General features: G+C 38.7%; 1 protein-coding gene across 1 annotated transcript in view; it reads right to left on the bottom strand.

Annotated features, from left to right (window-relative positions):
- Positions 1–13712, bottom strand: part of LOC148477377 (uncharacterized) — a 49580-nt gene extending 35868 nt beyond the window's left edge. Inside the window, 1 exon segment of the mRNA XM_088456797.1 lies at positions 13554–13712. Within this exon segment, the coding sequence (XP_088312923.1) occupies positions 13554–13712 (159 nt within the window).
- Positions 13713–17716: the final 4004 nt, after the last annotated feature.

Genomic DNA, 17716 nt, shown 5'->3' with positions numbered 1-17716 from the left:
TTTGGATCACTGCTGTGTTGCATATTCTATATAGTATATTATGAATTCGGGACACTGCTGTGTAGCATATTCTATATAGTATATTATGAATTTGGCGCTCTGCTGTGTAGCATATTCTATATAGTATATTATGGATTTGGGACACTGCTGTGTAGCATATTCTATATAGTATATTATGGATTTGGGACACTGCTGTGTAGCATATTCTATATAGTATATTATGAATTTGGATCACTGCTGTGTAGCATATTCTATATAGTATATTATGAATTTGGGACACTGCTGTGTAGCATATTCTTGACAGTATATTATGAATTTGGGACACTGCTGTGTAGCATATTTTATATAGTATATTATGGATTTGGGACACTGCTGTGTAGCATATTCTATATAGTATATTATGAATTTGGGACACTGCTGTGTAGCATATTCTATATAGTATATTATGAATTTGGGACACTGCTGTGAAGCATATTCTATATAGTATATTATGAATTTGGGACACTGCTGTGTTGCATATTCTATATAGTATATTATGAATTTGGGACACTGCTGTGTAGCATATTCTATATAGTATATTATGAATTTGGCGCTCTGCTGTGTAGCATATTCTATATAGTATATTATGAATTTGGGACACTGCTGTGTAGCATATTCTATATAGTATATTATGGATTTGGGACACTGCTGTGTAGCATATTCTATATAGTATATTATGAATTTGGGACACTGCTGTGTAGCATATTCTATATAGTATATTATGAATTTGGGACACTGCTGTGTAGCATATTCTATATAGGATATTATGAATTTGGGACACTGCTGTGTAGCATATTCTATTATGAATTTGGGACACTGCTGTGTAGCATATTCTATATAGTATATTATGGATTTGGGACCCTGCTGTGTAGCATATTCTATATAGTATATTATGGATTTTGGACACTGCCGTGTAGCATTTTCTATATAGTATATTATGAATTTGGGACACTGCTGTGTAGCATATTCTATATAGTATATTATGGATTTGGGACACTGCTGTGTAGCATATTCTGTATAGTATATTATGGATTTGGGACACTACTGCGTAGCATATTCTATATAGTATATTATGAATTTGGACACTGCTGTGTAGCATATTCTGTATAGTATATTATGGATTTGGGACACTGCTGTGTAGCATATTCTATATAGTATATTATGAATTTGGACACTGCTGTGTAGCATATTCTGTATAGTATATTATGAATTTGGGACACTGCTGTGTAGCATATTCTATATAGTATATTATGATTTGGGACACTGCTGTGTAGCATATTCTATATAGTATATTATGGATTTGGGACACTGCTGTGTAGCATATTCTATATAGTATATTATGAATTTGGGACACTGCTGTGTAGCATATTCTATATAGTATATTATGGATTTGGGACACTGCTGTGTAGCATATTCTATATAGTATATTATGAATTTGGGACACTGCTGTGTAGCATATTCTATATAGTATATTATGAATTTTGGACACTGCTGTGTAGCATTTTCTATATAGTATATTATGATTTTGGACACTGCTGTGTAGCATATTCTATATAGTATATTATGATTTTGGACACTGCTGTGTAGCATATTCTATATAGTATATTATGAATTTGGGACACTGCTGTGTAGCATATTCTATATAGTATATTATGAATTTGGGACACTGCTGTGTAGCATATTCTATATAGTATATAATGAATTTGGGAAACTGCTGTGTGTAATATTCTATATAGTATATTATGATTTTGGACACTGCTGTGTAGCATATTCTATATAGTATATTATGGATTTGGGACACTGCTGTGTAGCATATTCTATATAGTATATTATGAATTTGGGACACTGCTGTGTAGCATATTCTATATAGTATATTATGGATTTGGGACACTGCTGTGTAGCATATTCTATATAGTATATTATGGATTTGGGACACTGCTGTGTAGCATATTCTATATAGTATATTATGGATTTGGGACACTGCTGTGTAGCATATTCTATATAGTATATTATGAATTTGGGACACTGCTGTGTAGCATATTCTATATAGTATATTATGGATTTGGGACACTGCTGTGTAGCATATTCTATATAGTATATTATGAATTTGGGACACTGCTGTGTAGCATATTCTATATAGTATATTATGAATTTGGGACACTGCTGTTTAGCATATTCTATATAGTATATTATGAATTTGGGACACTGCTGTGTAGCATATTCTATATAGTATATTATGGATTTGGGACACTGCTGTGTAGCATATTCTATATAGTATATTATGGATTTGGGACACTGCTGTGTAGCATATTCTATATAGTATATTATGAATTTGGGACACTGCTGTGTAGCATATTCTATATAGTATATTATGAATTTTGGACACTGCTGTGTAGCATATTCTATATAGTATATTATGATTTTGGGACACTGCTGTGTAGCATATTCTATATAGTATATTATGAATTTGGGACACTGCTGTGTAGCATATTCTATATAGTATATAATGAATTTGGGAAACTGCTGTGTGTAATATTCTATATAGTATATTATGATTTTGGACACTGCTGTGTAGCATATTCTATATAGTATATTATGGATTTGGGACACTGCTGTGTAGCATATTCTATATAGTATATTATGAATTTGGGACACTGCTGTGTAGCATATTCTATATAGTATATTATGATTTTGGACACTGCTGTGTATTATATTCTATATAGTATATTATGTATTTGGGACACTGTTGTGTGTAATATTCTATATAGTATAGTATGAATTTGGGACACTGCTGTGTAGCATATTCTATATAGTATATTATGGATTTGGGACACTGCTGTGTAGCATATTCTATATAGTATATTATGGATTTGGGACACTGCTGTGTAGCATATTCTATATAGTATATTATGAATTTGGGACACTGCTGTGTAGCATATTCTATATAGTATATTATGAATTTGGGACACTGCTGTTTAGCATATTCTATATAGTATAGTATGAATTTGGGACACTGCTGTGTAGCATATTCTATATAGTATATTATGGATTTGGGACACTGCTGTGTAGCATATTCTATATAGTATATTATGGATTTGGGACACTGCTGTGTAGCATATTCTATATAGTATATTATGAATTTGGGACACTGCTGTGTAGCATAATCTATATAGTATATTATGGATTTGGGACACTGCTGTGTAGCATATTCTATATAGTATATTATGAATTTGGGACACTGCTGTTTAGCATATTCTATATAGTATATTATGAATTTGGGACACTGCTGTGTAGCATATTCTATATAGTATATTATGAATTTGGCGCTCTGCTGTGTAGCATATTCTATATAGTATATTATGAATTTGGATCACTGCTGTGTAACATATTCTATATAGTATATTATGATTTTGGCGCTCTGCTGTGTAGCATATTCTATATAGTATATTATGAATTTGGATCACTGCTGTGTAGCATATTCTATATAGTATATTATGGATTTGGGACACTGCTGTGTAGCATATTCTATATAGTATATTATGAATTTGGGACACTGCTGTGTAGCATATTCTATATAGCATATTATGAATTTGGGACACTGCTGTGTAGCATATTCTATATAGTATATTATGAATTTGGGACACTGCTGTGTAGCATATTCTATATAGTATATTATGAATTTGGGACACTGCTGTGTAGCATATTCTATATAGTATATTATGAATTTGGGACACTGCTGTGTAGCATATTCTATATAGTATATTATGAATTTGGGACACTGCTGTGTAGCATATTCTATATAGCATATTATGAATTTGGGACACTGCTGTGTAGCATATTCTATATAGTATATTATGAATTTGGGACACTGCTGTGTAGCATATTCTATATAGTATATTATGGATTTGGGACACTGCTGTGTAGCATATTCTATATAGTATATTATGAATTTGGGACACTGCTGTGTAGCATATTCTATATAGTATATTATGAATTTGGGACACTGCTGTGTAGCATATTCTATATAGCATATTATGGATTTGGGACACTGCTGTGTAGCATATTCTATATAGTATATTATGAATTTGGCGCTCTGCTGTGTAGCATATTCTATATAGTATATTATGAATTTGGATCACTGCTGTGTAGCATATTCTATATAGTATATTATGATTTTGGCGCTCTGCTGTGTAGCATATTCTATATAGTATATTATGATTTTGGCGCTCTGCTGTGTAGCATATTCTATATAGTATATTATGGATTTGGGACACTGCTGTGTAGCATATTCTATATAGTATATTATGAATTTGGGACACTGCTGTGTAGCATATTCTATATAGTATATTATGAATTTGGATCACTGCTGTGTAGCATATTCTATATAGTATATTATGAATTTGGGACACTGCTGTGTAGAATATTCTATATAGTATATTATGAATTTGGGACACTGCTGTGTAGCATATTCTATATAGTATATTATGAATTTGGGACACTGCTGTGTAGCATATTCTATATAGTATATTATGAATTTGGGACACTGCTGTGTAGCATATTCTATATAGTATATTATGAATTTGGGACACTGCTGTGTAGCATATTCTATATAGTATATTATGAATTTGGGACAAAGCTGTGTAGCATGTTCTATATAGTATATTATGGATATGGGACACTGCTGTGTAGCATATTCTATAGAGTATATTATGAATTTGGGACACTGCTGTGTAGCATATTCTATATAGTATATTATGAATTTGGCGCTCTGCTGTGTAGCATATTCTATATAGTATATTATGGATTTGGGACACTGCTGTGTAGCATATTCTATATAGTATATTATGAATTTGGGACACTGCTGTGTAGCATATTCTATATAGTATATTATGATTTTGGATCACTGCTGTGTAGCATATTCTATATAGTATATTATGATTTTGGATCACTGCTGTGTTGCATATTCTATATAGTATATTATGAATTCGGGACACTGCTGTGTAGCATATTCTATATAGTATATTATGAATTTGGCGCTCTGCTGTGTAGCATATTCTATATAGTATATTATGGATTTGGGACACTGCTGTGTAGCATATTCTATATAGTATATTATGGATTTGGGACACTGCTGTGTAGCATATTCTATATAGTATATTATGAATTTGGATCACTGCTGTGTAGCATATTCTATATAGTATATTATGAATTTGGGACACTGCTGTGTAGCATATTCTTGACAGTATATTATGAATTTGGGACACTGCTGTGTAGCATATTTTATATAGTATATTATGGATTTGGGACACTGCTGTGTAGCATATTCTATATAGTATATTATGAATTTGGGACACTGCTGTGTAGCATATTCTATATAGTATATTATGAATTTGGGACACTGCTGTGAAGCATATTCTATATAGTATATTATGAATTTGGGACACTGCTGTGTTGCATATTCTATATAGTATATTATGAATTTGGGACACTGCTGTGTAGCATATTCTATATAGTATATTATGAATTTGGCGCTCTGCTGTGTAGCATATTCTATATAGTATATTATGAATTTGGGACACTGCTGTGTAGCATATTCTATATAGTATATTATGGATTTGGGACACTGCTGTGTAGCATATTCTATATAGTATATTATGAATTTGGGACACTGCTGTGTAGCATATTCTATATAGTATATTATGAATTTGGGACACTGCTGTGTAGCATATTCTATATAGGATATTATGAATTTGGGACACTGCTGTGTAGCATATTCTATATAGTATATTATGGATTTTGGACACTACTGTCTAGAATATTCTATATAGTATATTATGGATTTGGGACACTGCTGTGTAGCATATTCTATATAGTATATTATGAATTTGGGACACTGCTGTGTAGCATATTCTATAGAGTATATTATGGATTTGGGACACTGCTGTGTAGCATATTCTATATAGTATATTATGGATTTGGGACACTGCTGTGTAGCATATTCTATATAGTATATTATGAATTTGGGACACTGCTGTGTAGCATATTCTATATAGTATATTATGAATTTGGGACACTGCTCTGTAGCATATTCTATATAGTATATTATGAATTTGGGACACTGCTGTGTAGCATATTTTATATAGTATATTATGAATTTGGGACACTGCTGTGTAGCATATTCTATATAGTATATTATGAATTTGGGACACTGCTGTGTAGCATATTCTATATAGCATATTATGGATTTGGGACACTGCTGTGTAGCATATTCTATATAGTATATTATGAATTTGGCGCTCTGCTGTGTAGCATATTCTATATAGTATATTATGAATTTGGATCACTGCTGTGTAGCATATTCTATATAGTATATTATGATTTTGGCGCTCTGCTGTGTAGCATATTCTATATAGTATATTATGAATTTGGATCACTGCTGTGTAGCATATTCTATATAGTATATTATGAATTTGGGACACTGCTGTGTAGCATATTCTATATAGTACATTATGAATTTGGGACACTGCTGTGTAGCATATTCTATATAGTATATTATGAATTTGGCATTTTATAAACATGGAAGGAGCAGGGGTGGTTGGTGAAATCTTGCCTAGGGCACCCAGAAACGTTACGCTGGCTCCGGATTTGTTGATCCCAGATTAGGAACAACCAGAAAACTGTTTATTTTTATTTATTTGTTTTTATTAATTCATTTTTTTATCTTACTGATTGGGAAACACTTTATCCATTTTCATTACTAAGGTTTTACAAACTTGCATTTTTTTTAAATTAGGGGGAGGGGCCATAGATTGCACATCCTAAGCACAGTGTGAGTTGCTACCTGGTGAGACTTGTAGTGCTACAAGCAGAAAAAGAGAAAAACTGCAAGTGCACACTCTAACCATGCTAAACCTAATGATAATTCTGCTATATTGCATCAAAGAAGTTCTTCGCATAATAATAATGGCCATAATTATGGGCCTGCCCACTGCATCCAGGTGACCGCTGTCCGACAGGTCCCTAACACTCCTATTGAACAAATACAGGGCACAGGACCCCCCAGTCCAACCGAGCAGAACTGCCCCATGGCATCACACTAGTGTGAGATTTAAAGTGAGGGTTAAAGAATAATAAACTCCTATGTGTTTAGTTCTAACTAACTAAGAGGTTATAATTAAAAGTGGCTATAACATGGAATGTATCATCATGTACTGTGTGTAGTGTGTGGCTGTACCATGGAATGTATCATCATGTACTGTGTGTAGTGTGTGGTTGTACCGTGGAATGTATCATCATGTACTGTGTGTAGTGTGTGTGTGGTTGTACCGTGGAATGTATCATCATGTACTGTGTGTAGTGTGTTGCTGTACCGTGGAAAATATCATCATGTACTGTGTGTAGTGTGTGGTTGTACCGTGGAATGTATCATCATGTACTGTGTGTAGTGTGTGTGTGGTTGTACCGTGGAATGTATCATCATGTACTGTGTGTAGTGTGTGGCTGTACCGTGGAATGTGTCATCATGTACTGTGTGTAGTGTGTGGTTGTACCGTGGAATGTATCACCATGTACTGTGTGTAGTGTGTGGTTGTACAGTGGAATGTATCATCATGTACTGTGTGTAGTGTGTGGCTGTACCATGGAATGTATAATCATGTTCTGTGTGTAGTGTGTGGCTGTACCATGGAATGTATCATCATGTACTGTGTGTAGTGTGTGGCTATACCGTGGAATGTATCATCATATACTGTGTGTAGTGTGTGGCTGTACCATGGAATGTATCATCATGTACTGTGTGGCTGTACCATGGAATGTATCATCATGTACTGTGTACTGTGTAGTGTGTGGCTGTACCATGGAATGTATCATCATGTACTGTGTGTAATGTGTGGTTGTACCATGGAATGTATCATCATGTACTGTGTGTAGTGTGTGGCTGTTCCGTGGAATGTATCATCATGTACTGTGTGTAGTGTGTGGCTGTACCATGGAATGTATCATCATGTACTGTGTGTAGTGTGTGCTTGTACCGTGGAATCTATCATCATGTACTGTGTGTAGTGTGTGGTTGTACCGTGGAATCTATCATCATGTACTGTGTGAAGTGTGTGGTTGTACCGTGGAATGTATCATCATGTACAGTGCGTAGTGTGTGGTTTTACCGTGGAATCTATCATCATGTACTGTGTGTAGTGTGTGGCTGTACCCTGTACTGTGGAATGTATCATCATGTACTGTGTGTATTGTGTGGCTGTACCGTGGAATCTATCATCATGTACTGTGTGTAGTGTGTGGCTGAACCATGCAATGTATAATCATGTACTGTGTGTACTGTGTGGCTGTACCATGGCATGTATCATCATGTACTATGTGTAGTGTATGGCTGTACCGTGGAATGTATCTTCATGTACTTTGTGTAGTGTGTGGCTGTACCGTGGAATGTATCAGCATGTACTGTGTGTAGTGTGTGGTTGTACCGTGGAATGTATCATCATGTACTGTGTGTAGTGTGTGGTGGTACCGTGCAATGTATAATCATGTACTGTGTGTAGTGTGTGGCTGTACCGTGGAATATATCATCATGTACTGTGTGTAGTGTGTGGTTGTACCATGGAATGTATAATCATGCACTGTGTGTAGTGTGTGGCTGTACCATGGAATGTATCATCATGTACTGTGTGTAGTGTGTGGCTGTACCATGGAATGTATCATCATGATCTGTGTGTAGTGTGTGGCTGTACCGTGGAATGTATCATCATGTACTGTGTGTAGTGTGTGGTTGTACCATGGAATATATCATCATGTACTGTGTGTAGTGTGTGGTTGTACCGTGGAATGTATCATCATGTACTGTGTGTAGTGTGTGGCTGTGCCATGGAATATATCATCATGTACTGTGTGCATTGTGTGGCTGTGCCATGGAATATATCATCATGTTCTGTGTGTAGTGTGTGGCTGTACCTTGGAATGTATCATCATGTACTGTGTGTATTGTGTGGCTGTGCCATGGAATATATCATCATGTTCTGTGTGTAGTGTGTGGCTGTACCATGGAATCTATCATCATGTACTGTGTGTAGTGTGTGGCTGTACCCTGTACCGTTGAATGTATCATCATGTACTGTGTGTAGTGTGTGGCTGTACCCTGTACCATGGAATGTATCATCATGTACTGTGTGTAGTGTGTGGCTGTACCGTGGAATGTATTAGCATGTACTGTGTGTAGTGTGTGGCTGTACCGTGGAATGTATCAGCATGTACTGTATGTAGTGTGTGGCTGTACCGTGGAATGTATCATCATGTACTGTGTGTAGTGTGTGGCTGTACCCTGTACCGTTGAATGTATCATCATGTACTGTGTGTAGTGTGTGGCTGTACCCTGTACCGTTGAATGTATCATCATGTACTGTGTGAAGTGTGTGGCTGTACCCTGTACCATGGAATGTATCATCATGCACTGTGTGTAGTGTGTGGCTGTACCCTGTACCGTTGAATGTATCATCATGTACTGTGTGAAGTGTGTGGCTGTACCCTGTACCATGGAATGTATCATCATGCACTGTGTGTAGTGTGTGGCTGTACCGTGGAATGTATCATCATTTACTGTGTGTAGTGTGTGGCTGTACCGTGGAATGTATCATCATGCACTGTGTGTAGTGTGTGGCTGTACCGTGGAATGTATCATCATGTACTGTGTACTGTGTAGTGTTTGGTTGTACCATGGAATTTATCATCATGTACTGTGTGTAGTGTGTGGCTGTACCATGGAATGTTTAATCATGTGCTGTGTGTAGTGTGTTGCTGTACCATGGAATGTATCAGCATGTACTGTGTGTTGTGTGTGGCTCTACCATAAAATGTATAATCATGTACTGTGTACTGTGTAGTGTGTGTTTGTACCATGGAATGTATCAGCATGTACTGTGTGTAGTGTGTGGCTGTACCGTGGAATGTATCATCATGTATTGTGTGTAGTGTGTGGCTGTACTGTGGAATGTATCATCATGTACTGTGTGTAGTGTGTGGCTGTACTGTGGAATGTATCATCATGTACTGTGTGTAGTGTGTGGCTGTACCGTGGAATGTATCATCATGTACTGTGTGTAGTGTGTGGCTTTACCTTGGAATATATCATCATGTACTGTGTACTGTGTTTAGTGTGTGCATTCAATGTCAGACTAGCATATACCTGAGGCTGATGCACTTGCCTAATCACTTACACCTGGGGGCATGCAATGAGGCTACAGAGGAAAGTTCTAGCATAGACAAGATGAAACACATTTCAATGGTGAGCCAGCTACCAATCTGTGTACTTTTATTGTGTCTATTTTTAAAACTTCACACACAATCTTAGTAACATAGGACCTGATTCAGAGCCGCTCGCTAGATGCAATCGCTCGCAAGGTGTGTATGCAAATTGCATAGGCAGTTCTCCCATACAGCAATGCATTAGCACGCTCAGTATTTCTTAGAGACTGATCACATAGTGTATACGGACACCCACCAGCCTGTTTTAAGACGCCCACTTGTGCACGTCATGTCCAGGAAGTGTATGTAACCATGGTACATCGGAAGCTATCGCAGTGTTTGAGGTTGACCATACCCTGCCGCAAACACTGTGAGCACTTCAGTGTAAAAACAGCCCAGGTGACGTGTACTATGACGCTGTATTATAATTATGCGCACCTCTAAAACGCCAGTGCGATGCTCAGGCATGCCTGCGTTTGCACCTCCACTCCCCCGTTATTAATGGCCAGCCCCTGTTACCACCTACAAATGGCTTCTCCTGTCACTCACTCTGCTGGGCTGTCTATGCGCAGCGAGCAAACGCATTGTGAACTTTCGCTAAGGTATGCGCATGTGCACTGTGAGACATACCATCGGCAGCAGCGAGAGTGTGCATCTTGGCGAGCAGGTCTGAATGAGCACCAAAGTTCCTTGTTTTCAGGCGCTCATGTAAAGAAACCAATTTATATCAGCTGCAGTCACCTGTGAAGTCTGTGTAGAATAAACAAACTATTCTAAAAAAAAAAATAGTACTGCACTTATAAAAATATTCTACTATGGCATAAATTACCAGCACCAAGACACAGGTATGGATGTAAATAAGGGAACAATTTTATTCCATCGAAAAATATATTATATAAATCTAATGCATATATAAAAAATGTTGCACAGTAATTTTTCTAATAATCCATTTCTATATTCAAAAAAGACCGTACAATACACATTGTAATATTCCACCGGGGAATTAATGAAAATAGAGCTCCATAACAATTAACTATCCTGAAAAAAGATGTATAATAGGGAGAATCCTTTATGTATCAGCATTCCATAAGCTGGTGATGAATGGATTTCAACATATGAATTCTCTCTTTAATGTGGTAAATAAGGTGTTCCCTGGACAAACAATATGATATCCACAGTCTACGATCTATGGAGCCACAATGATGGGAACATACAGTATATAGGAACTGTCCAAGGTTATAGAGGGCTCAGCCGTTAATAGGTAAATGGCATTCACTAACAGGTTGGCTGCAAATTGGCAGACACTGTTACCTGGCTCTCCGGAGCCAATGGCAGCGTTCAGCTGAGGTCCCCAGCCATCGGGAAGCAGTCGGGAAGCCGACAGATGGAAACCCGACTGTCTAATTTTACCTATGCCGGGAGCCCGACACCCCTCTCACCGATCGAAGGTAAGCCGGGCGCCGGGAGCGGACAGCCGCAGGGGGGGAGGGTTAGGTTTAGGGTTTCCGGGAAGGACTTAGGGTAAGGCACCCCCCTGGGAGTTTAGGGTTAGGCTAGGGGAAGGGTGGTTTAGGGTTATGCACCCCCGGGGGGAGGATAGGGTTAGGCACCCACCCAGGGACTTAGGGTTAGGCATCGGGGAAGGGGGGGTTAGGTTTAGGCACTTAGAGGGTTGATTAGGGTTAGGCACTTGGGGGGAGGTTAGGGCTAGGCACCCCTAAGGGAGGGTTAAGATTAGGGGGTAGAATAGGGTAGGAAATGCCTTAGGACAACCTGGATTTTCACTGCTGCCGGCCGGTGGTCAATCATGCTGAATCCCAGCCATCTGTTGTCTATGGGCTTTATCAGGGTGATGTCCAGCATTGACGCAGTATGCAGGTTTACGTAGTAAAATCTTTAGCTTGTTCATAGAAATGTAGCCGGGGTCCTTTAAATCAGTCCACACAATAGAAGCAATGAAGTCCTATTCCTCTGACATGTTTCACTCCTATTATGGGAGTTTTAGTATGTGCCAATTTGTGGGCAACCTGTTAGTGAATGCCATTTACCTACTAGTGGCTGAGCCCACTATACGCTGGGACAGTTCCTATTTATGTTCACATCATTGCGTCTCCATAGATCATGGACTGTAGATACCATATTGTTTGTCCCAGGAACACGCAGTTTATGGAACGTTGATACATAAAGGATTATCCCTATTATACATCTTTTTTTCTGGATAATTTATTTTTATGGAACTTTTTTCATTAATTCCCTGGTGGAATATTACAATGTGTATTGTACGTTCTTTTTTTGAATATATAAATTGATTATTAGAAAAATTACTGTGCAATATTTTTTACATATGCATTAGATTTATATAATATATTTTTCGATGGAATAAAATTGTTCCCTTATTTACATACATACCTGTGTCTTGGTGCTGGTAATTTCTGCCTCAGTAGGGGTGTTTTCATAAGCGCAGTACCAATTTTGATTTTTTGAATATTTTTTAAACTTATTGATTTATTTGATTTTTATTTTGTCAGAAACATAATAAAAGGGCATACAATATGCAGCATTGCATTGTTCAACTAAGTACGATTACAAGAACTAATCCAGAATAACAATCCTCATTTAATTTCGATTGTATTTCTAGTCTGCCCCATACTAAAATGAATTCAGATTTGTAAATAACGGAAGTGAATAAAATAGTAGTGAATTACTAAACACATATAGAAAATAAAGAGTACAATTGCTGGTGGTTGGTACAAAACATGTGTAGAGAAATGAGGAAGATAAATAGTAAACATGTCTGCCCTGAGGCTGACATTGATCAGTAAAATTAACAGATACAGAATATTTACCAACATGTCATTATCTATTATCAATCTGTTTCTGTAAGAATAGAGAAAAACAAAGTGAGTAACCTCCCAAATATCTCTGTTACTCTCAGACACTGACAACCCGTCGCCTTGAGACTTCCAGACTGAAATAATCTGAGGGAACTAAATTGAGTTTCAGTTACTTTCCCGAATTGCCCATTGAAAGCATAAGAAAATATACAGTATGTACTTTATCTTATACAGACATTCTCTGTAACCTCTGAAACTTATACTGACTCACTCTAACTTGAGGAGTGGATATAAGAAGGATTGTACCAATATTGGCAGGAGCCCTGTCTCCAGGCTCAGTGGTGTCAGGCAAGATTTATATTACAATATTTTATAACATACATAAACACTTAATTAAAGCACAATAACGAAACCACAATTTATTGTACTTACCAGCCAATTCGCACTGATCACAGAGGAGCTAAATACGTGGTTATGTTTCATAGTTTTGTACTTTGGCTGTTGCTTATTACTGGAGTTTTTCTTCAAACTCAAAGTCCTCTCCGGTGTTATCTCAGAAATGAGTAAGGAAGTGGCGTATATAGCCGCCATAACTGCTCCTAGACAGTGATAACAGTACTAGTAACTTTCTCTAAATATTGTTATGATTCCTGGAGAGAATCGATGGTATTAATGTAGAGCCGACTGATGACAGCCTTGAGGGCAGGAATGTTTTGTACTAGTCGTGGCCATGGGTTAAAGATTTGGTTGCAGCTGTTGGCCTGTCGATGCTGCCTTGGGGCTGGTTTGTTTTGAATAATTGTGCCGAGGGCAAGAGGTGTGATGCAGCCTGTGGCTGTTTGTAGCAGCCTTGGGGGCTGATTGTGGCATTTATAGTCATGGCCAAGGGACTAATTGAGTGAAGCAGCCTTTGGGCTGTTGGAGCAGCCTTGAGGGCTGATAGTGACCTGGGGCCCCAGAACCCTTGCAGCCTTTGGGTTGATGACACTCAGGTGAGGTATGCAACAAGAATGTGGGGATGCTACCAGTGCCGCCAATGCCACTGGAGACAGTGTGCTTAATAGTGCACCTGGAACGCAGAGTTGCTACCAGTGCAGCTGGGATGACACTGGCGACGGTGTGCTAGATTGTGCACCTGGGACCTTATTGTATTGTATTGTATTGTATTTATTGTTGTCATCAGCAAAACAAGTTTGACAGACGAAATTACATTGCACTTTTTTAAAACAGTGAATAGCAATCCATGGTAAAGGTTATCACAAACAATTTCACAAAAATAATAAAATTAAAATTAACTAAAGAGATACAATCATAGCATTCAACATGCGCACAGCAGATGGAAGAAAACTAACCCTCAAGCGACTCGTACGTGCCCGAAGTACTCTAAACCGCTTTAAAGATGGGAGCTTATCAAAAAATTCATGAAATGGATGGCTTGGATCCGATATGATACCTTTGGTTCTCTTTAGAACCCTAAGCCCATAAACATCATGAATAGTTGGCAACTGCATGCCAATGATTTTGCTGGCGGTCCTAACAACCCGTTCCAGTGCACTTCTTTCACTCGCTGTGCAGTTGCCATACCAGATAATGATACCAAACGTCAGAATGCTCTCAATTGAGCATCTGTAAAAGTTTAGCATAGTTACTTTGCTAACTCCCGAGGCCCTCAAACGTCTTAGGAAAAACAAACGCTGTTGCGCCTTTTTAATTAGGGACAGTGTATTTAAAGACCATGTCAAATCTGCCGCAACCTGGATACCCAGAAATTTAAAAGACTCAACTATATCAACATCCTGGTTGTTAATAGACACTGGCAATTTCTGCTCTAAACATCTCCTACGAAAATCAATTACCAGTTCTTTTGTCTTGTCACCATTTAGGAGCAAGTGATTATCACCACTCCAAGAAACCAAATTTTTGATCTCTTTCCTATAATGGGACTCATCATTCCTGCTAATTAACCCAACGACTGCAATATCATCAGCAAATTTGATGATTTTCACAGAATCAGAAGTCGACACGCAGTCGTGGGTAAATAGCGAGTATAATAGGGGGCTGAGAACACAACCCTGGGGAACACCAGTCTTAATCAACACTTCCCCCGACACATCACCTCCAATTCTAACTACTTGTGGTCTATCAGTTAAAAAGTTTAAAACCCAGTTACAAATAGACCCACTTAACCCCAAGTCAAACAACTTAGATGTTAGTGAGATGGGAATAACCGTATTAAAAGCAGAACTAAAATCAACAAAGAGTATCCGAACATAAGAATCCCTCACTTCCAAATGAGCTAAAATAGAGTGAAGTGCTGTAAGTACCGCATCATCAGTGCAACGATTTTTCCTATATGCAAACTGAAAAGGATCAAAATCTACTGGGAAAAAAGATTGAATATGTCCTAATACCAGCCTTTCAAAGCATTTCATTATCAATGAAGTTAGTGCAATTGGGCGATAATCATTAAGGCATTTTACTACCCCCTTTTTTGGAACTGGAACAATATTTGCCTTCTTAAAACATCTCGGCACTACACAATTAAAAAGGGACAAATTAAATAAGACCGTTAATATCCAACTTAACTGGTCTGCACACCCCTTGAGGACTTTACCGCTAATCCCATCCGGGCCGGCTGATTTACACAAATCAACCCGACGTAGACATTTAATCACATCATACTCCTCCAACATAAGAGGAGACTCCCCCACCCGGGGAATTTGGGGCGTAACAGAAAAACTATTCTCTTGATCAAACCTAGAGTAGAACAGGTTCAAATCTTCAGCTAATAGATTATTGTCATTGCTAATCACCTCCTTTTTTATTTTACAACCAGTAATATCCTGGATCATCTGCCACAGGCTTCTCGGATTCCTGTTATCATGACTTCTAGCTTCAATCTTTGTGGAGTAACTAATTTTAGCCCTCCTAATACCTTTCTGCAATTCACACCTGGAAGATTTCAACATTTCTAAATCACCAGATTTAAACGCTCTATCACGAGCCTTGAGTAGAGATCGAACTTCCCCGTTCAACCAAGGCTTCACGTTGGGAAATATTTTAATACTCTTTGTTACTGTAACACTATCCGTACAGCAACCGATGTAACCTAATATCAATGATGCTAGAGAGTCAATATCTATATCGCCATTTACCCTACTCTCATCAATAAACAAATCCCAGTTTGTGAATTCCAACATATCCTGTAATCTAGTCAGTGCGTCCTCCGGCCATATAGTTACCAGACGTCTGACCGGTCGCACTCTCCTAACTAATGACCTGTAAACAGGTATGAGAAACAGGGACATATGATCGGATCTGCCAATATGGGGGCAAACAACAGTTTCATAAGCTGACTTGAGGTTTGTATACACCTGGTCCAAGGTACGCATGCCCCTAGTTGGAGCCGATACATTTTTATATAACTTAGGCAATACTTTCCTCAGGTCAGCTTGATTGAAATCACCTGCTATAATGAAAACTGCCTCAACATACACAGATTGTAATTTCGCAATTTCCTCGTAAAGAATTCCCAGGGCAATTGTCACATTAGCCTGAGGGGGAATATAAACGGCAATGATAATTGCCACCGAAACTTCTCTGGGCAAATAAAAGGGTCTACATTTGACAGACAGATATTCAATATCCACTGAGCAATGATTACCAATACAGATAGCATCAATACACCAGGTACGCAGGACATACAAACACAGCCCCCCACCCCTACTTTTCCCTGATGAAGAAGTTCTGTCTGCTCTGAACAGAATCCTGTTTCCAAAAGAGACCGCAGTATCCAGAACTAAGTCATTTAGCCAAGTCTCGGTAAAAATTAATACAGAGCAGGACTCCAGATGCTTCATGTATGAAAGAACTGCATGTAATTCGTCCAGTTTACTAGTCAGGGACTGAACATTTGCTAGAAATAAGCTAGGCAAAGGGGGTTTGATAAAACATAAATTGAGCCTGGCTCTAGTACCAGCTCGTTTACCCCTTTTTTGCCTCCTCTCCCTCCTCCGATGCCTCTTCCAACCCTGCCTGCGTCTCCAGGGATAACCGAGTCTCCAGAAATGCCCCTCTCCAGAGCGCTGCCCACCCCCATAATCTCTACTTCCATTGCCGTGCACATGGCTCTTCTCACAACTCCAGTCTCCAGACCAGCCACCACTCACCACCCCAGCTGCGACAGACCCATCCAGGGCCGCCACGCTTGCAGGCACAGTAACTCCAGGGGCAGCAGACACACAAGCTCCAGAAGCGGCAGCAATCCCAGCCACCCCCGCTCCACCCACAATGCCTGTGGCTGAGGGGTTACCCGGGGCTGTACCTCCCTCAGAGACCTGCACAGCCTCTGCGCCGGACCCAACAGCTCCTGCAAGCGGCTCCACTCCACCAGCTCCGGAACCTGCCACTCCACTCCAAACTCCAGTCAGGCGGAGACCAAGGAGCACCTCGCGGGGGTATGTGATCCCACACCAGCCGCCGTCACCACACAGGACTCCGACAAGCAGGAACAGGAACAACCACACCACATCCGGAGCGCGCAACACACGGACACCCGGACCATAGGAATCGCCATCACCGGCACCAACGGTAAG

The sequence above is a fragment of the Taudactylus pleione genome, unplaced genomic scaffold, assembly GCF_031769625.1.
Source record: "Taudactylus pleione unplaced genomic scaffold, aTauple2 ptg000720l, whole genome shotgun sequence".
Taxonomy (NCBI): Eukaryota; Metazoa; Chordata; class Amphibia; order Anura; family Myobatrachidae; genus Taudactylus; species Taudactylus pleione.
Note: the sequence above shows the minus strand (reverse complement) of the source record. Positions and strands in the feature narration are given on the sequence as shown.